At 36.6% G+C, this 21,390-nt stretch overlaps 2 protein-coding genes across 2 annotated transcripts in view; one reads left to right on the top strand and one right to left on the bottom strand.

Annotated features, from left to right (window-relative positions):
* The window catches only part of LOC107593912 (isocitrate dehydrogenase [NAD] subunit gamma, mitochondrial-like), a 20,794-nt gene extending 8,808 nt beyond the window's left edge, over positions 1 to 11,986 (bottom strand). The window contains exons 1-12 of the mRNA XM_016283799.1: positions 11,883 to 11,986; positions 11,410 to 11,457; positions 8,578 to 8,589; positions 8,369 to 8,466; positions 8,167 to 8,282; positions 8,004 to 8,064; positions 7,669 to 7,801; positions 6,400 to 6,533; positions 6,192 to 6,294; positions 5,935 to 6,081; positions 1,168 to 1,262; positions 863 to 923 (exon numbers count right to left, since the gene is read on the bottom strand). Coding sequence (XP_016139285.1) covers positions 863 to 923; positions 1,168 to 1,262; positions 5,935 to 6,081; positions 6,192 to 6,294; positions 6,400 to 6,533; positions 7,669 to 7,801; positions 8,004 to 8,064; positions 8,167 to 8,282; positions 8,369 to 8,466; positions 8,578 to 8,589; positions 11,410 to 11,457; positions 11,883 to 11,966 — 1,092 coding nt within the window. The 5' untranslated portion in view covers positions 11,967 to 11,986. The remainder of the gene's footprint in view (positions 1 to 862; positions 924 to 1,167; positions 1,263 to 5,934; positions 6,082 to 6,191; positions 6,295 to 6,399; positions 6,534 to 7,668; positions 7,802 to 8,003; positions 8,065 to 8,166; positions 8,283 to 8,368; positions 8,467 to 8,577; positions 8,590 to 11,409; positions 11,458 to 11,882) is intronic.
* A 260-nt stretch (positions 11,987 to 12,246) lies between these two features.
* LOC107593911 (protein FAM3A-like) lies at positions 12,247 to 20,978 on the top strand. Its single transcript, XM_016283797.1, has 10 exons — positions 12,247 to 12,584; positions 13,031 to 13,081; positions 13,172 to 13,279; positions 14,868 to 14,891; positions 14,983 to 15,106; positions 15,459 to 15,517; positions 15,601 to 15,651; positions 15,754 to 15,838; positions 16,001 to 16,127; positions 19,971 to 20,978. Exons 2-10 carry the CDS (start codon positions 13,069 to 13,071, stop codon positions 20,067 to 20,069), a joined length of 690 nt encoding a protein of 229 aa, XP_016139283.1. The 5' UTR covers positions 12,247 to 12,584; positions 13,031 to 13,068; the 3' UTR covers positions 20,070 to 20,978.
* The last annotated feature ends 412 nt before the right edge of the window (positions 20,979 to 21,390 follow it).

Here is a 21,390-nt window from a genome sequence, read left to right as displayed (position 1 = left end):
TTTTTACCTTTTCTGACCCACTTCAGGTCTTAAAGTCTCTACTAATGAGCTGATGAGCTGAATCGGGTGTGTTAAGATTGGGAGACAGTGCTGGGCTGCTCCAGGACAGTTTTGAAAACCACTGCATTTCAGAGACATGTTTTTAAATGTGACTCATATAACAAATACTTACATACATGCAAAGTTTTAAGACAGCTTTAATTGCCTTTTTGGTAACTTAATGACTTAACTGACGACATAACTACGACATTGCATGCACGTAGTTTCTTTCGCTCTTTGATATAAATTGATAAAGGTTACAGCGTGCACTACTGCATTTGTGTGTGCAATTGAAGAGCACGTGCTATGAGCACAGTATAACGGCTGACAGGACAGGAAAAATCATTTTTACTGACATACGGCCTGACAACATCTCATCTGACCGCAGTTCACTGTTGTTCTACTGAAGCTCCCTCATCACCTGTATCTTTTCAGTGCTCATTTGACTAGCGCCTGGTGCTGAGGTGAAGTTGGAGAGCACATCTGAAAAGTCTCCTGTTTGATGTGGTCGTAAAGACGTTCCGCATCTAAATAAACGCAATTCTTGTCAAGAAAATGAGACAGAAGCAGCAGTTGTGAGTGGGGAGGCCAACCCTTGCTCAAACTAAATAAAAATGACTCATTACTACAAAGAGTTCTTTTATGCACAAATTTAGTCATATTTAGTCTAACTGGTGCCTTGATGGGCAGGTATTCACACCTGACAAAACTCTTATTCACCAAAGCCAGTTGTGATCTAAAATTAGCTTCACAAGATGTGCTAGACCAACCCTAAAATGTGGACAGGTAGGTTTATAAATTAGAGAGTGTGGGTATGACTTACCCTGGTCTCATTCATGGTGGTGAGAATCGCACCTCGGATCATGTTGGCATAGTCATGAATTCTGAAAAAGAAAAGAAGAAGCCACTGCTTATAAAAATCATATATTAAGCATTGCACTACAGTAATATTGACAGAAAATTCTGTCAGTACATATTTGGCTAATTTTATACAACAGGGAAATTCTGGCTGTTCATCAAGTTAGAGATGTTACAGTGGCAAAGAACCGGGAAGGCAAAAATCTGCAAAATTACCATCACAAGAGCTGACACATAAAATAACACATGAGCTTCTCATTCACCACTTACTTGAGATGATCTAACATGAGGCAGCTGGCGAGCAGCATGGCAGTGGGGTTGGCGATGTTCCTGTTGGCAATGCTCTTTCCTGTATTCCTAGTGGCCTGTCATTCAAATGTCACTCAAAATTTGCATTTCAGTTTCACTGGAACAGCTCAATTTCAATAGAGAAACTGTATTTAAACAGAAACATCATTCTTTAAAATGGGTCTATGTATACAATATATTTGATACGATATATTGCATGTAGAACAAGAAAACATATCTTTCTATTTAAGTAGACTGAGTTAACTTAAGAACATCATAAACTCTTGCTTATGAATATTAATTAAAGTCTTTTATCATTTTAAAATCTCTTATGCTCACCAAGGCTGCATTTATTTGACCAAAAATACAGTAAAAACAGAAATATTGTGACAATTTTAAAGAAAAGTGTTCTATGTTTATATATAATAATATATAAGTGGGCACTAGACACTGGCCTAATAGGTTTTACATAGCTGGCTATTTTTATTATTCAAACTGTGGCCTAGTGTTGCACTGTATAAGGTACTAAAAAGGTATTGCGATACCTTGCTTTTAAAAACGATACGATTCCTCATTTTACTAGTACTGCTACTTTAGCAATGACATTTTTAATAAGAGCCATGTTTCCCGAGTTACATCGACATGCGGCAGCAGTGTGTGTGCAGCGCTCTGCTTCAGCTCCCTGCATCAGCTCCCTGCATCAACACTGGCCATGCCAAACTTTATATATTCGTGCAGCGCAGGACTGCTTAAAGTTATTGACAATTTAGAGAATGGATAAGAAACATGCATGAATGAGAAAATGAAGCACGGGACATGCTTGATGTTAAAAAGAGTTACTAATCGCAATAAACCTTGAAAAAGAACTCGTGCAGTACTCACGTGCTAACACACTCCCGATGCACATGCGCACTGAAAGTCGTCTCTCATCAGACAACATATGCAATCGCGAATTCAGATCTCTTTCACTACTTATTGTGCTTCATCGGTCAAATACACACAATTATGTTAAAATCCCCGTCTTATGACTGAAGTGAAGGTAAACAGTAGAGAAAGAAAACGCATGTATCAATAAATTGGATCTGTACAGCTCTTAAAGTGTCAGCAGACTAATATTCCTGCCGCTCTGTATCTATAATGCAACCCTCTACGGACACCTTGGCAATTGAATCGCCATTGGCAAGTACATTTTTCTGTTTACTCGCCAGACTGAAATACTATACTCTATCTATCTATCTATCTATCTATCTATCTATATATATATATATATATATAAGCTGTGCCATTTAACAAAAATGTTTTGGTCATTCAGTGTCCAAGTCGTGCGCCTTCACACTAGAGTTTATGGTACGCCAAATACACAAACACAGGTGCGCTGCGCATCCATTGTGATGAACTGAAAAATATCACAGATCGCTTGACGGAGAGTGAAACTCTGAAGCGCTCAGGCAGAGTGTTTGGCGAATGAAAATATATCTGTGCTAAACTTATACTCAGCCTCCAACTCACACACTGAGTAAAATCAGAGAATTTATTAGCCATTGGCTAATATTAGACATCATTTAGTCGCCCAGAGTGAAGATTTAGTCGCATATGTGAGTGATTTACTCGCAGGGCCGGCGCTAGCTATAGGCAGAGCAGGCGATTGCCTAGGGCCTCGGGCTTTGAGGAGGGGCCTCCATAACCGTAGCATCCCCTATATGCTAGTCCATCAGTCAAATAACTTTTTTTTCTGCTTAGTAGTGACCGTGTCTTTCTGTTCCACTTGATTTGTGTGTATATATGTCATATTTAAGGTAACAATGCAATACATAATATCATTTTATTGATATTAATAATATGACAATATCTGTAGTCAATATTGATTAAATGGGATGGGGAAATCCTGCCCATACCCAGCTAGGAAAAAAATAAATAAAAGCACTTACTGAAGTGGTATTCTGGAACTGTGATTAAATAAAACGGCAAAATAATAATAACATCATCAACAATAACATCTTCATAAAAAAAAAGAGATTACCTTAGATAAAGTTTGATTAATATGTACATACAGTACCACTCAAAAGTTTGGACCCATTACTGTTTTTAATGTTTTTGAAAGAAATTTCTTATGCTAATCAAGCCTGCATTTATTTGATCAGAAATACAGAGAAAAAAAACAGTAATAATCATCAGTGTTAAATAGATCAAATGTGATAGTAAAGACTTGTATTGTTATAAAAGATTTCTAGCACTGTTTCTAACATTGATAATAAATCAGCATATTAGAATGATTTATGTAGGATCATGTGATACTGAAGACTGGAGTAATGGCTGAAGAAAATTTTCTTTCTCTGTGATTCAGTTTTGCATCACAGAAATAGGCCTATACTTTAAAGCATAGTAAAATAGAAAACCATTATTTTAAAGAGCAGGTCATATGGTATTTTAGAGTGTCCTAATATTGTGTTGGAGTCCTCTACAACAGGTTTAAATGCATCTAAGGCCAGAAAACATTGTAATTTTCTCAGAATATACATTTAATATTAGAGTAATTTGCCAATGATTTCGAAACGATTCGTTCCAAGCAAGTTCGGAGCAACCCCCCCCCTTCCATAAGGCTACTCTGCTCTGATTGGTCAGCTGGCCAAGCCTGTTGTGATTGGCACAGAGAGGAGTCCTTGAGCAAGTTAGCAAGTGCTACCCTTGACAAAGCACCTTTACATAAAACAATAATATAGTGCTCCAATCCGTTCTTAAAATAATGGCATAAAATACAAAAACACTTATGCAACCGAATCGTGCCCGCAGCTAAAGTTTAGCTGCTAAACTGTAACGTTATACACTTAAAACAATAATGGTGGATACGTTAGCCGAGTGCTAACGTGACTAACTGATGAAACGATACAGTTTGTAAAACAAAATATGTCTACTGTAATGTTTGAAGAACGCCAGACAAAAGACGCTCTGTGTCTTAACTTTTAATCAGAACAGCTCCGCATTAACCCTATAACTGCCGGTGCAGCAAAACAAACAGCAATTAAAAACTTAGTAATTATTAGAACAACATCAGTCTACATTAATCGACACATTATTAGGAAATGGTGGGTTCACAGCGAATTATCAGAACTTTTAATTTCAGTAAGACAGTAATATCATGCTTTACCTGGAAACCTAAAGCTGCACTAGGTATACATCACATATTAGCAAAAAAAACTTGATATTTTGAGCACTCAATTGAAAATGTGCACATAACGTATCGATCGTACTTACAGGTTGTGGTTTGGAGAGCTTTTGTCAAAATTAAGAAGATAGAAGTAGCCAACGAAGATAAAAGCCAAGATTAGAAGTCCTCTGTAAAATGATGAGCACACAACAAAAGGTTCAAATTGTATTTCTGTGGTATCCCTGAACACAAAGCTCTTCTCGACATGATGTAAACACACTAACTAGCAGAAGTGTTTGTGGGAAGGTCAGACTCGCGGGCAGGCAGGGATTATGCAAATGTGTTACCCAATGACGTTTACCGGTAACAGGCAAAAGATTCGAAAATATGACGGCTCGTTAAGGCGATTCAGAATCGACTCTCTCTTTTGAGAGGCAATATCTTTATTTATCATGCACTTTTTTGATTAACAACTTTGCAGAATGTTTTCATTTAAGGATAGCTATGTTATAAACTGCAAAAGAGATAATTTTTCAAAAACCCATATGACCTGCTCTTTAAGTTGTAATAATATTTCACAATATTATTTTTTTTTTCTGTAGGCTAAATCCACACTTGATGAGCATAAGAGACTTCTTTCAAAAACATTTAAAATAGCAATGTTTCCACATTTCTGTACTGTGTAAGTACAAATAAACCAAATTTAATGTTAAATGTTGTATAAATAAAAAGGTTAGGGATCATATTTGTTTCAAGTGCTTTTTATTGGGGGGCGCTCCAACATGAATTTTGCCTTGGGCCTCCTAATGTCTAGAACCGACCCTGTTTACTCACAATGTAGAGGGTTGTAATGTTAAACAAACAACAAAAGAAAAATCACTCACTAATCTTTTCTGACTAAATTTAGTAGTTTAATAAGTATCTATGTATGAATGTTTAATTCATACAGTGAAGACTATGCTCTGCTTTACTTTTATATTTTGATTAGTTTGTTCAACGATTTCTGTTTTATCTCTTACTTGAAGGCAACTGTTAGACCTACTACACCTAAAAACACTGCTTATTTCATTTCAGTCTTTGTCTTATTGTATTTATCCTTTTGTTTGTTACTTGCATCTATGTTCTTATTAATAACAAAGATAAAATAACAAAAATGACTGTATCATGATATAAACCGTTATCATAAAACAATACTACTCATATTGTAGTATTGCAGATTTATTTTGTGATACGTACACTTTTTCACCATCCGAGTTTGACGGGGCAATTAAGCTTGATAATAACGGTCTAATTTGGCTTTATCCTTTTAGCTAACTTACCAATGTCGCAAAAATCTTTATTTACTTGTGGGCTCAGCTGTATCATAGACTGGTAGCTGCTCACCATAGGCATGTGGTGGCACTGGCATGCGATTCTTTCTTTCTTTCCTTTTAGTCAGGTATCGAATCGAAGTCAAAATGTTGGTATCGTGACAACACTACTGTGGCCAAAGCTAATAAAACAATAATACATCTAAAAATATAAGAATTATTGTGGGGGGAAGTTTTTTAACTTGAGCAAGTTAGGATTGTGCTAATCGCCTCTGTCTTTTCCTTCAGACCAACCGTTTCAAACACAGCGTAGTCTCGCCCGTAGTTGGCACCAGGAACAAGACCGGGTCCACCCACCAGCCCCGCACACACATTGCTCACCACATTTCCATAGAGATTAGGCATCAACATGACATCAAACTGTTGGGGCTTGGAAACAAGCTGAAAGAACATAACCACAGTAAATATAGTAATGAGCTTTTTTTGCTTTCTCATATCACATCAAAACTGTCAGTGTGATTTGTTTGATTATATGTGCATGAGTACTTCACCTGCATGGTGGTGTTGTCTACAATCATACTATCAAACTCAATGTCTGGGTATCCAGAGGCCACCTCCTTACAGCACTGCAAGAACAGCCCATCTCCCAGTTTCCTGTTAGGAGAACAGAGTGGAAACACATTACGTGACCAGTGACATTCTCTGCTGTGAAACAAATGTGATTTAATAGTACAGATGACAAGCAGTACACTAACTGACATGATGTTAGCCTTGTGGACAGCCGTGACCCTGCGGCGACCTTTCTCTCGGGCCAGTCTGAAGGCATAGTCAGCGATGCGGAGGGAGTTGTTCCGTGTGATGATTTTTAGAGACTCTACAACTCCTGATACACTCTGAAACACACAGGAAATGATGAGTATTTATTATCATATTAGGGTATAGACAAAAAAAAAGACATCAAATGGATAGGACAAAAACAAGATTTTATTCATGAGTGGGGGACATAGAAAGTGTCATGCATTGAACTATATGAACAATTTATTTTTAAATGTATGTATAACCATTTTTTGCATTGTAATATGCTTTTTTTATTTTTGAAATAAATTTGACCCAAATCAGTTCTTGACTTTTTTCACTCATGCACACTTCACAGTATGCCGTATTCAACTGCAGCCATTGACTTTTCTTCACCCGCCACACTTTGACTTACTTCAGAAACTATATGAACAAATAATGAAATAGATGTAATTTATAAAAATATAATATATACTATAGAATAATTATATAAAATATAATATATAATTCTATAGAATATAGATTGTCCTACATGACACTTGATATATTTTAATATTCTTCCATGATGAACAAATATTCAAAATGATGAACATGTTTTATTATACACTACCGTTCAATAGCTTGGGGCAAGTAAATTTTTTAGTTTTTTTTGCATTCAATGATCAAAAGTGACAGTAGAGGCATTTATTTATATTATAAAATATTTATATTTTAAATTAAACCTGTTCTTTTGAATTATCTATTCAAAAAATTCTGGGGAAAAAAGTATCACAATTTCCATAAAAACATTGTTTGTTTCAGCACATTGATAATAATGAGAAAAGTTTGTCGAGTAGCAAATCAGCATATTAGAATGATTTCTGAAGGATCATGTGACACTGAAGACTGGAGTAATGATGCTGAAAATTCAGCTTTGCCATCAAAAGAATAAATTACACTTTTAAGTTTTAATTTTTTTGATTTTAATTTTAAATTGTAATAATATTTTACAATATTACTGTTTGATCAAATAAATAAGGGACTTTTCAAAAACATTAAAAAGTCTTACACACCCCAAACCTTTGAACTTATGTATTTTTCTTTTGTACTTACGTGTAATAGAATAATAAATTTTAATATCTTCATTGATGAATTCACACATTCATGTCAAATTTCTGTATATGACGGAAAATGTGCGAGAAACAGGCAGAGCTGTGTGAAAGTCTGTTGAGTGGGTGCGAGAAAATTTCTGACCTCATGCTCCAGACTGCTGTACTCGCCCTCTGTGTTTTCTCTAATGATGATGATATCGATGTTTTTGTGGCGCGTCTGGACTCCTGGAAGTGACTGGCAGTGCATCACATTGGCATACAAATCCAGACTTGTGCTGAGAGAGAGAGAGTGACAGCTGTGCTGAGAGCGAACGGTGGTGAATTGGCCTAGACTCACAGTCATGGGCAGGAGGCAAAATCTGAGGCACTCAATTGAACTCAAACTGAGGGGCCCAACAATTTTTACCACTTTCAAAGCAGCATAATGGGGCTGTTATAAAGAGAATAATTGTGTAATCGTTTGTCTTTCAGGCTTACCGTAGAAGATTGTTTCGTGACTTGTGGTTAGGGGGCATTGTGTGGTTGGTCTCAATGTTACCTGGAAGAAAATATGAAAATGAAAAACAATTTTGGTATCTAAAATTTCACTAAAAATAGAGGAACAAAAATAACATTCAACTAACTAGCTGGATGTACAGACCCTTAAGAGCAACTCCATTGCGGCGAATGGCCATAATGGCATTGTTGATATCACCCTCACTGGTAGATGAAGAATTTACGTGCACCACCTCAAAGTCCACAGGAACACAGCTGAACCTATGATTTAACAGGAAAATCTTAATGTGGCAATGCATTATTATAAGCCACTATTTATATTTGTGCAAAGTATTGATTTGACAAACCTGAAGAGCTCCCGCACATGATTAAGCAGTTCTGGTCCAATCCCATCTCCAGGAATCAATGCTACAGTATGCCGGCCTCCATACTTGGCGGGAGGAGGCTACGAATTAGCATAATGAATAAATACTCAGTGGATATCTTACATGTGCATGATAATCGTGGAAATAACTGATGTACTTGACAACATGCTTTTATGTTACTCCATACTTACTATGATTTGTCCCTTCAAGACAAAGTAGGGCCAGAGGTGAAGAATATAAAAAATAAAATCACAGTTAGTGATAGAGAATTAGGAACCACAATTAATTCCTTTCTTCCTTAAAGCTGCAGTCCGTAAGTTTTGCCTCTTTGTCGCCACCTCTGTTTGAAAACCTGGAATTGCAGTTGTGTGCAGAATTATCTTCCTTGCGTGGGTTGTGAGCCTCCAGCACGGATGAATCAAATGTCCTGAAGAGTGTGTGTGTGTGGCAGTCAGTCACCGCACTGGTGTGGATATTTACTTCGCAAGCACAGATTCTTGCCTATGTCTTGCAATATGACCCAAATAAGAATTGTCACCTTATATTGTCATCGGAACAAGTAAGTAACAAGTCTGCCACGTTTGTTCCGACCAACTGAGGAAAAAAGCATTACCATAAATCTCGCTACCAATGGTGATTAAATCTAAAGATTGGTTAGCTCATATCACATCAAACCGTTCAAATTATTATTATTGTTATACTTTATTCTCAAATGATTAATGTTAACAACATCAGCATTGGAGACGGAGTAGTGTGTATATGCCTGTAGATTTCAATTTCTGCAGTCTAATCTAATTGTCATACTCTTCGAATTTCATATTAAGAAATTATTTGAACCCAAAAAGCAAATTATGCTCCCTTCGCACTGGTTGTCTTTAAAATACTAATATTTGTAATCCCAGGCTCTCTGTAATCAGAAGCACATTTATAACTGGAATATAATTTAATTTCATTCACATGTGTTAACACATTATCCTTTATGGATTACAATCCGCCATCAAAATGATACATTTAATTATTCTGGCTGCTGTGAGAAAAGGTTATACGCGGTCCTCCACCTGCAGGATCCTCACGTGCGACAGCCTAGTAGCCCAGACAACTTCTTTGTGTTTACAGACGTGACGTAATTACGCAGTGCCATGCTCGAATTTCCCGCGAAAACCTACCCGTACCACTCAAATTAGAAAACATTATTACAAGTAGTGATGGGACGATTGATACCGATGCTCCGACGCAGTTTTCAAAGCATTATTGTATCACACACACTGTGCCGCCGATGCTTGTATCGAAATGACAATACCACGTGATTGATGACATTTGAAGCTTCGACCGTCATGCAGGTCGGGGCAGCTGGTTTGAAAAAAACCCAGCGCTTCGCATGACTCTTGTGTTTGACTTTACATTGACTTGGTTGTGTGTGTGTGTGTGTACACTTATTTGGGATTCAGTATAACAAGAGACCAATAAATGCAGATGAGCTGAAGGCCACTGTCAAAGAAACCTGGGCTTCCATACCACCTCAGCAGTGCCACAAACTGATCACCTCCATGCCACGCCGAATTGAGACAGTAATTAAAGCAAAAGGAGCCCCTACCAAGTATTGAGTACATGTACAGTAAATTAACACACTTTCCAGAAGGCCAACAATTCACTAAAAATGTTTTTTTTATTGGTCTTTTGAAGTATTCTAATTGGTTAAGATAGTGAATTGGTGGGGTTTTGTGAAATGTGAGCCAAAATCATCAGAATTAAAAGAACCAAAGACTTAAACTACTTCGGTCTGTGTGCATTGAATTTATTTAATACACGAGTTTCACAATTTGAGTTGAATTACTGAAATAAATGAAATTTTCCACGACATTCTAATTTATTGAGATGCACCTGTATATATATATATATATATATTAATATGAGCATGCATTTCTTCTGGAGATGCCTGAATGTTTTGTCAAAGCATTTGACTTTCTGCAGACAGGTTAATAAGTACAAACTTTGTTTTATATAGCATAGACTTACATTACGTTGCAGACTTGCATTACCTGTACATTAGTGTCAAGGTCAAGCACACTTCTGAATTGTTGGTGTAAGTTTCATGAAGCACGTTAGAATAGCAGACATCATAATGGTTTGTGGCATTTTCTCATCAGTTTATATTTATATGTAGGCTAATTCCTGATTGGCAAGTATCAGTTAGTGGTGGTACATTTGATTAAAAGGTTTCTTTTTTCTATCTTTTCTTTTTTTTTTTTTGTTATGGCCTCTGCATAGTCTCTATATTATTTTATAATTACAAATGATACAACTGACCTGTCAAATCTATGCAAAAATGAAAAAAACGCGTATTTATGTATTTGAATGCATTGCACAAAGCAGGCTACTGGAAATAAACTTACAATGAAAAATACACATTAAGGGGCATAAGACACGTTTTAATCTTAATATAGGAACTCAGTTTTTGTTGTACAAATGAACTCCGTGATGTAATAAATCGTATGTTTGACAGTAACATAATGTTAATTAATTCAATGTCGTTCTGCCGTTAAGTGCGTGTGTCACGCAATCTACATTATGCAGCGACACCCAGCGGCAACTGACACAAGACGCAGTCCATTGACATGTGTCACAGGTTTTAGTGACACGTGCCACTGAAACCCGGAAGTGTCACTGAGAATAGCGGCATGTTCCAATGGCATCTGTGCGTCAGATTTCATGTCACTTAATGTTAAAACTGCTGCTGCTCAAACGGTTCAGAAAGCCTCGGTTTCCCATCACTAATTATAAGCTAAACGTTGTGAATCTGGCTAAAGTAAGGCGATAGTTTTTAACACTGGCTGGCTACGTACTTGCTCAAATATTGATTTCGGATCATTTTTAACCAAAAAAAAGTTACGGACTGCAGTTTTAAGCTCACGTAAGACCGTTTTTTTCTTCTAATCAATAGTACAATAAAATAGATAGATAGACAGAGACAAGTATACAGACAGAAAGGCATTATTAGCTGCCAGGTAAAGACAGCAACCCACTGTGTATGTAGGTTTTCCTCTTTGACTTATAACTGCTGCGCCAAAGACCTACAAAAACAGACCCATTAAGCATCACACGTTAGAGCACGCCTCACATCACGGCTGTTTCAAAACCTAGTGCGCTGCCTACTTAGACAGCAACATCTGATGTCTAGAATGCCAAAAATGTTGTCTACATTGGCAGCTCACTACGTTTTGAAACACCGCCAAGCACTGAAATCATCATGTCAGTCACATTTGCATTGATTAAACGTCGCACTGTAATTTTAAATATAAATTAACAAATATGTAAGTGCATTGACTGAGCTAAACTAACAAGTATAATGCGTAATAATACTAAACTACTGTTTAGTAAGTTCTGACCTTGTCTTACTGAAATGTCACGCTAATTTGCGGCGTTGATAATCAATTTCGTTTTATTATTTATATTTACAAGGTGTCTCTGGACATACTGTGTAAATAAAATGCCTTGCCTTTGCTGGATTTCCCAACTGCCTTCCCAAGATTGGTTTTAAAGCTTTAGTAAGAGTGGCCATCATCATGACAGTAGTATGCATGTGCGTTATATTCCGGCCTAAACACCGACCGATGGAGAAAGGTTCCGGACTACGTTCTTTTAAATAAGTCTTTAAAATGACTTTAAAGATTACATTAATTACTTTGCCATTGACAGATTTACACTCATTTTTTTATTGTACATTTAAATATGTCGTTCTGCTATCATGTCTTAAACCTATGTTATTAAAAATGCCTAGAACTATACACATCTATTTTACTTGCATATTATCTGCTTATATAAATAATACTATTTTGCCTGGCTCATGTGTAATTTGCATTTAAACTAAATAAACATTTGGAGCATAAGAGATGATATTTGCATACTGAGTGAGCAGAAGAATCACGTGCTCATAATTTGCACCCCAACCGGAAGAATGGCTTTGGAATTGGCGTGAAACAGATGCACGCTTCTGGAGTACACCGAACAAGGATCTTTTTTATTGCGGCGTTGTATGCTCGTTAAGTGTACGTTATATTTGTTGCCGACTAATTTAGTCCACACTGTTTTTAAGATGAACGTGCTGCGTTGAACGCGATTAGATGAATCGTGACTGATTTAAACCACAAGGGAGAATCTGTTTCACAAACCTGCTGCACAGGGTCACTGGAGATTTCAGGTAAGACGGTATTTCTATTTTAAAATACATGTGTGTAGCGTGTGTTCCGATTCCATATAGTTTGCTTGTTTAAAATAAGCAGACTGTAGTATGAAGCTGGTGTCTAGGTGACAATTCCAGGGAGGTTTGCTTCCCAACTGACTAACAGCTCTAGTGTCATATAAGTGGGTTGTGTTTCAAACAATATCTATTTAAAACATATTAGCCAGTAAACGTCCAGCCAGCTATTAAAAATACAAATATTAAGCAGAAATAGGCATCAAGCTTGCTTCAAAGTATGTTTAAAACTTTGGTTGAGCTACATTTCCTGAATGACAGGTTACTCAATCTAATTTTTTAGAATGTCCCTCCCTGGTTTCATTTGGAAACCTATGCTCTGTTCATGATTAACTTTATCATAAATGTCACTGCTTTACGAACTTAATGTTCTCATTTACTTCAAACAGAATCTTATTTGCTGACCAGATTTTGACATCTGTCTGCCATGAGGTTTGCAGGTCTGTGCATTTCCATGCTTCTCATGTATTAGTGAACTTTCCTTCTTACAACGGCATTCAAATGCCATTTCCTTCCTCTGTATTCTCCAGTGGCACTGCGTGCTGTTGCTTTGGTACTTCTGTTGGGCTTTACCTGGCTTCTAGCAAATTCTATGCTAGGAGGGGATGGGAACTCCTTTATGCGGATGCTATTTAGTGGTAAGAATGTTACATGTATTAGTGGATGTATTGGTGGTCGACCGCTGATGTTTTAGTATCATTTAGATTCTTTATATTTTCCATTTTCATTTTAATTCTAGTTAAAGTTTTAGTAATTCAGTTGTTTATATACAGTGGGTACGGAAAATATTCAGACCCCCTTAAATTTTAAAATTTATTCGTTTAACATTTACAACACAATAGGAAAAAGTGTCGCAGAGAGAAAAAATAAATAAAAATGTAGGTTGTACAAAAATAGCCTATTAGCTATTTTTATTCGTCTTGTCAAAATACTAAATTTGTTTGACATTTTTCTGTTAACACAGTAGGAAAAGTGTCGCAGAGAAAAATAAATAAATACGACATCTGTCATTTAAAATTATAGGCTAAGCAAAATATAAACAAAACCAAGTTGAATGTCCTTCAAGGACAGCACATCCACACTTTGTGCCATCCTTATTCTGCTCTGTCGACAACCTGCCTGTTCTGTCTGAGGACCGTATATTTACCACCGATACAGCCTGTTCTGAGCATCGTTATGCACATGCTGTGCACAGACCCCGCAAATAAAACGTGTGACGCAGAAAGCATGCGTGCAGCGCGTGCATAACAGTCCGAATGCAGGCTGTACCGGTGGTCAATAAGAATAAAGCACAGATATGCTGTTCTGAATCAATGGACGTCGGGAACGGGATATTGTTAGACCGCCTGCTCCCGTTCAAATTACACCAGAATTACCGACGCTACCGCGTTTTATTCGGGAGTTTAATCCCGCGGTGCAAAAAATCTGGTTGTGTATGCAGACCTCTAATCTCATTCTCCACGTCTTTCACATTTCTCTTCACAGTAGCAGTAACATTATAAGAAAATTGTTCACAAAAAACTTTAATCTGTGCTTTTCCCAATTCCCACCATTGAGTCAGATTTTCAAACTATTTTTCCTTTGTCTCCAAATTTCCCAAAAATGACAATCTAAAAAAAAAAAAAACATTTACATTAAAATGCCAATAAAACTTAGGTCTTGAAATGTTTACTATATTCGGAAATTTATCAGTATTAATAACTTTATTCATTTTTGATTTTCTTATATACAACCTATACAACCTAGCTCCAGTCGCAACAGAATATAATATATTCAATATTAAATTTGGTATTAATTGTTCTCAAAAGAAATATGAAAGGCAATAGAAAAGTCCATAAATCTCACTCATCGTGACACCTCTCCCACTTCAAACTGAAAATAAGGTGTTAGAGAGATTGTAATAATATTTTACAAAATTACTGTCGTTACTGTAGAGTATAAATGCAGATAAATGCAGCCTTGCACTTTTTTTCAAAAACATAAAAAAAAATCATAATTATTCCAAACTTTTCACCGATAGTGTGTATGTAGAGCTTAATGATAGTAAATGACACAAGCATAATAATTGCGGCAATAAAATATATATTACTTTCTATCAGTAAAATAGAAAAAAAATGCAGAATATCGACCATGGTGATATAATCAGTTGACCACTAGATTATAAAATATAATCTAATATCAATCTCAGTTGCTTGATGGTCATTCACAATGTTTTATCATTCATAGGTGGACAAGAAGAGCCCACTCCAGGTAAAATGACTTTGCATTAAAAACATGCATTTTTCCAGAAGAAACATTTAAGCAATCTAATCATTCAATGAAATTACCTGCTGTTTTGTAGAACCACGACCACACAAGTACAAATGTGGCCTGTCAGCACCGTGTCCCCCCAAACATCTCGCGTTCCGGCTGATCTCCGGTGCTGCCAATGTCATTGGCCCCAAAATCTGTCTGGAGGATAAAATGCAAGTCGCCTGACCTTTTCGCTGCTGCTTAGTCACTGTTGGTCTCTTTAATGAGCTTGCATGATCACCACTGAACACTAAGCTCTGCATGCAACCTCCCTCCCTATTTCTTGTTCTGTCTCCACTTGTATTCATCATATCGTCTTTGTTTTTCTCATGCCCATCACTACCAGACTCTTAATCTTATTGTGGAACGTGATGCAAGTGGGCGATGGTTTCTCTTTCCATGCCTATCTTTTGTTGATATTCCATTTTCTCATCCTCCCTTAACTTCTACCATAGAATTAAGTGTCTTTCTGATAAAAATGTTGTTTTGAGATGCTTATTGACTTCTGTTTGTTTGGTCTTACAGTCTTGTCAGCAGTGCTAAAAACAATGTTGGCAGAGGGCTCAATATTGCCTTAGTAAATGGTAAATCTCTCATTCTTTTGTACTGATATATTTTTGCATGTGTTGTATATGCATTGTTGATGACATCAATTTCTGTTTCTCAGGGGTTAATGGAGATGCTTTGGAAATAAAAGCATTTGATATGTGGGCAGGAGGTGAGATGACCTTTGGGGTGATGTATTACTTTGGTTAGGCCGCTGTTTTCTCATGAAAGTGGTCCATCAGATCTTAAAATGAGTGTGCTCTCTCTGCCACAGACATTTCAGAGCTGCTGAAGTTTCTTCGGCCTCTCCATGAAGGAACGCTAGTATTTGTTGCTTCTTTTGATGACCCGGCCACCAAGTAAGAGTATTATATATTGTTGTATTGTATATTTATTTCTGCACTCTACTTTTAAACTCAGATTAATGTTCTGTGATTTAATTGCTCCTAAATCGAGAGCATATCAGGGGCTCTTTTTCTCCATTGTTTCTTGGATTTACTTATTGTTAAACCCATTCACAGGTTAAATGATGAGGCTCGACGGCTGTTTATGGAGCTGGGGAGCACAGCAGCAAAGGAACTGAGCTTCAGGGATAGCTGGGTGTTTGTTGGAGCCAAAGGAATAGAAAATAAAAGCCCATTTGAACAGGTAGGATTTATGGGAAGAAATATGCATTTTTTTAATGCAAGCTCAATTTTAAAGACCCCCTGTTGTGAAATCAAGTTTTTAACATTTAGATGTCTGTATGGTGTTTTTAATATGCTTAAAGACAAACCAAATTCATCAGTCATTCAGTCAACACCATTGCTACCAAAGAATGTCTCAAATGCATTTTGGAACATCCCGTTTCCTACCGCCACAAACATGTATCCAATCCCATCAACTTGTGGGGCTGGGCTTTTCTTATCACTAACATATTAAGAGAACATGGTTTGTGTAACATTAGTGTAACACATTATTAGCTGATTGATAACATAGTCAAGCCAAAGTCTATTAATATAAATTACCGTTGCGTGTAATGGAGAATGATACATAAAATGCATTACAATCTGCCAACTCTGGGTTTTAGGCACCAGGAAAGTGGTTTGGCTTTTAGCCATCATGTTCATCGTCATAGTAACTTACGCTCCACAGCTAACCTGCTCTGGGGCAGGTTATGTTCTGGTTTAGAGATCTCAAACTGAAATTGGACTAATCCGCTTCAAGCAAAGTGGCACATCTCTGACACAAAAGTCACTCCCCCAGTTTCTCTTGCTCCAAAGTTAAGGTCACTACATGGTAAAACATTTTTAAACATAAAATCATCTGGCTTTCAGTGATTATTTATTATAATTATTTTATATGACATATAATTATTATACCCTTAATACATTACATGAGCCATTTTAGTTTAATAAGCATTATTAAGCTTTTAAATACATTTTAATATAATATAATTGTAAATATATTTAATATGTATGGATAATATGTAATATAAGAATTAATAGATAAAGCTATAAAGGTCCACATATGAGCTTAGATTTTTGAGTCTCTGTACACTTGTTTTTTTTAGGCGTGTAACGGTACACAGAAGTCACGGTTCGGTACGTACCTTAGTCTTAGGGTCACGGTTCAATATGAGTTTGGTTCAAGCCATTCAAGCAATATTAAGGCAAGAAGAAATTATTCATTTTGATGATCAAAGATGAGATTTAAGGTATAAAATTAGTGATCAGGTAATTAATTTACCCTTCGCTAAGCCCCATCTTAAAATATTTCTGACAAAAACTGATGAAGTCTGTCATAGTATCAGACAAGCTTTTGCTTTTTTTACCTGATGTAAATCTGTAGATATCCTGTGTTTGTATAAATCCTCTAAAATTGTTTAAAGGGGTGGGTGACTGTTTTTTTTTTATAGGCTTGATTGTGTTTATGGGGTGCAGTCTAAACATGTTAATGCTTCGTTTGTTAAAAAACGCATTATTTTTCACATAATTTACCTTTATTCCACACCTCTCTGTCCCTTATCCTCTGAACGTGCTGATCATTTCCTGTTTTTATGAAGCCCCTCCCTCAGAAATACACGATGGGCTCTGATTGGTTAGCTAGTCCAGTGTGTTGTGATTGGCTAAACCGCCTCTAGCGCGCGTCCCACCCCTCAACATAGCGGCATGTGCTCCGGTTGTATTGTAAACAATGACGTCGTCTGTATTGCTTATCCATTTGAGCTGGATTGAGACGCAGAGGATATTATTGAAGAGGATCGCACAGAACCTGTGCAAGCACGGCTTTTAATGGTAGGCCTAAGATTTTGGTTTGTTGTTGTCTCATACTTTTAGATACGCTGTTATTTGTAAATGCTACTGCTTCTGTTAGCTTTTAATATACGGTTTTATTCTGATTAAAGCTTTAATACAGTTCGCCAACCGCACGCGCGTCCATGTATAACGATTCTCATAACTATAGTATGTGAAAATGAGTATATTCACTGAGCTGATGATCTGAATGAGAGAGAGAGAGAGATGCAGAGTGTGTACAGAGCAGGGCGAGGCCAGGAACAGGATGAGAATGCTGCTTTTGAACATTGATTTTGAAACTTGTGAATCCATTAGAATCGTTAGAAGACAGAATCGCGATTCATATATGAATTTATTTTACGTGCACCTCTAGTTTTCTCTTCCTCTTCTCTAAAGCAGCGCAGCATGGCCTCGCCCCCTTTGCTGCGTGTTCCCGGAGGCGGGGTTTATGTAAAATTCTGGGTTCTTGACGTAACGGACCTGGGAAGTAACTTGTTGGAGTCCCTTACCAATCGTTTTTGTAGGCATTAAACTGCCAGAATTTTAAAAGACAATATCTCCGTTTGCATTGAACTTTCAGCTTTGTAACTTTGCAGATATTGCTTATGATCAAACAGCAACATTACACACTAACTAACATTAAAAAAGTGAAATCGCAATCAACCACCCCTTTAAAACTTTCCAAAAAATCAACCACGACAGAAACCTCTCTCAAAACATCAAAACCTTTGTCTGAATATGGTTTTACCTTCTAGCCTCCACCAAGACCTTCATGAAATGCACCAAAATGCTAGTTTTCTGCGAGTACTGAACTTAAACACCAATCAAAGCCATTTACTCAAAAAAAAAAAAAAAAAAAAAAAAAAAAAAAACACTTGAAACTTGGCACTGCGTACTGATGTGATTTGCTCTTGTATAATAAATTGCTTTTAATATTCCTCATTTGCAAGTCGCTTTGGATTAAAATGTTTTGCTAAATGTTTTAATCACATTAATTGCAGTGTTTCTTTAAAGCAAAAATGGCAGATAAAAAGCCTTTTAATGTCTCACGTCATTCTAGCCCATGTACAATTAATAGCTAGGCGAATTGTGCACATTTGAGAGCATTGAGAACCTTTTACTACAAATAGAGCTGTTCATTGATGTTTTGGAAAGCTGAGTTGACTGAGTGAGCAACAGTAAAAAAGTGGGGGTAGAGTTTAGCTATTGGTGCATTTTGAAGGGTTAATGATTAACATTTACATTTAGTCATTTAGCAGATGCTTTTATCCAAAGCGACTTACAAATGAGGACAATAGAAGCAATCAAAACTAACAAAAGAGCAACAATATGTAAGTGCAAATGACAAGTCTCTGTTAGCCTAACGCAGTACACGTAGCAAGGTATTTTTTTATATATATATATATACACATAAACACACACATATACACAAAAAGGAAAACAAGTAGATAGAATAGAAAAAATAGAAAGCTAGTGTTAGTTTTTTTAATATAAAAAAGGAAGATAGATAAAATAGAATAGAAGGTGCTAGAGTTAGAGGGTCAAATAAAGGTGGAACAGATGTGTTTTTAGTCGTTTCTTGAAGATGGCTAAGGACTCAGCTGCTCGGATTGAGTTGGGCAGGTCATTCCACCAGGAGGGAACAGTTAATGAAAAAGTCTGTGAAAGTGATTTTGTGCCTCTTTGAGATGGCACAATAATGCGTCGTTCACTTGCAGAACGCAAGCTTCTAGAGGGCACATAACTCTGAAGTAATGAATTTGGGTAAATGGGTGCAGAGCCAGTGGTGGTTTTGTAGGCAAACATTAATGCCTTGAATTTAATGCGAGCAGCTACTGGTAGCCAGTGCAAATTGATGAACAGAGGTGTGACGTGTTCTTTTCGGATCATTAAAGATTAATCTTGCAGCAGCATTTTGGATTAATTGTAGAGGTTTGATAGAAGTGGTTGGAAGACCTGCCAAGAGAGCATTGCAATAGTCCAGCCTGGACAGAACAAGAGCTTGAACAAGGAGTTGTGTTGCATGTTCTGAAAGAAAGGGCCTGATCTTCCTAATGTTGTATAAAGCAAATCTGCAGGACCGGGCAGTTTTAGCAATGTGGTGAGAAATTCAGCTGATAATCAATCACAACTCCAAGGTTTCTAGCCTTTTCTATTTTTTATTTACCATTTCGAATTCTTAAAGCAGCTCAAGACTCTTTTCTCTTTCTTTCAGCGAATGAAGAACAGTAAAAGTAGTAATAAATATGAAGGCTGGCCTGAGTCTCTGGAGATGGATGGCTGCATTCCTCTGCGAGCTCCTTTGGAAACTTAAGGCCTCACGGGGGCTTTGAACTGTAGGAACACTTCAAACACAAGGATCAAGGAGCACTACGTACGATCACAATTCAGCTGCCTAAAAATTGTACTCATTGGATGGTCCGAAGTGGATTTTCCTTCCAGAGCCATCTGCTTCAAGGTGAAGAAAAAAACTGAAATGAAAATATAACTGGAAGTCGTGTGGTCCGGTGGAATTAGAATTGTTGTGATTTGACAAAAGAAGAACTGATTTTTATGAAGAAGAAAAAAATACTGGCGCAATAAATCTTTTTTAACTATTTATATAGTATGTTTAGAAAGTTTCTATATATAGTTTAAAATGTGTGAAGTTCATACTGTTTAAAATCTGTGCCTAGTGGTTGTTCTGAAGGATTGCATTTATATGAATTTATATTCAAAGACAGATTATTATATACACATTAAAGAATGTCCAGAGAGTCCATTAAGAATTGTCACCTATTTCTAATCCATGCTTGTAATAAGATCAGTGTCATGAGACTCGATCTCAATTAAGTTGCACCACTCTTCTTTCATGTGTAGTTTTTGTTCTTTGTAAAATGATGCACTAATGAAATGCACTGTATAGACAACCTTTGATAGAAATTAACCAAATATCGAGGTTATTCGTGTAGTTTTATTTAGGACAGCCTTTTTTGGCAGGATTACGTTTATCTTATCTCATAATAAACTCTCACAGATCTTTATCCCCTTGTGTGTGACCAGCATATTGGTTAGCTCTGTGAAATGTCCTATTTCTGCAGCCACCGAAACGCTGTGTGGTTTTGGCGAATGATGTAGTTTGTTCCAAAGGAAGTGACTTGTTCACGTGCACACAATAAAGCTATTTACAGAAGCTCGTGGTCACGTGTGTTGTCTGCGAATTTAAACCACCCAAACAAGCACCATGGACAGCGGCATTACTGTTCTTATACACAAGAGGGCAGCAGAGAAGGAAGGATTTGAAATGGAACCTATAATGGCAGTTTGTATACGATTATAAAGGTATTTTAAACTTATTTAATTTTCTATTTTTTAAGTTTTATAAGCAATATTATTCCTTAAAGCCATCTAGTACCTATTTTTATGTTAGTACTTTTTTTGTTTTTAATTACTAAGTAATCCAATTAGTGATAAGTAGGCTCTGTTTTTCAATTTCTATACTAAACCATTTGGGTGAGATATTAGCACGCATTCCAGTTATAACTACTGTAGGCCTAGTATCTATTAAATTAGTCACTAGTATTATTCCATTCTCAGTGTTCCTCATTTAGTAGACACTTTCTTAATAGTCTGTTCAATTGTTATTGGTGGTAAAC

This window comes from Sinocyclocheilus grahami, unplaced genomic scaffold (genome assembly GCF_001515645.1).
Source record: "Sinocyclocheilus grahami isolate Dianchi unplaced genomic scaffold, SAMN03320097.WGS_v1.1 scaffold177.1, whole genome shotgun sequence".
Taxonomy (NCBI): Eukaryota; Metazoa; Chordata; class Actinopteri; order Cypriniformes; family Cyprinidae; genus Sinocyclocheilus; species Sinocyclocheilus grahami.
This window is presented reverse-complemented; position numbering and strand designations above follow the sequence as displayed.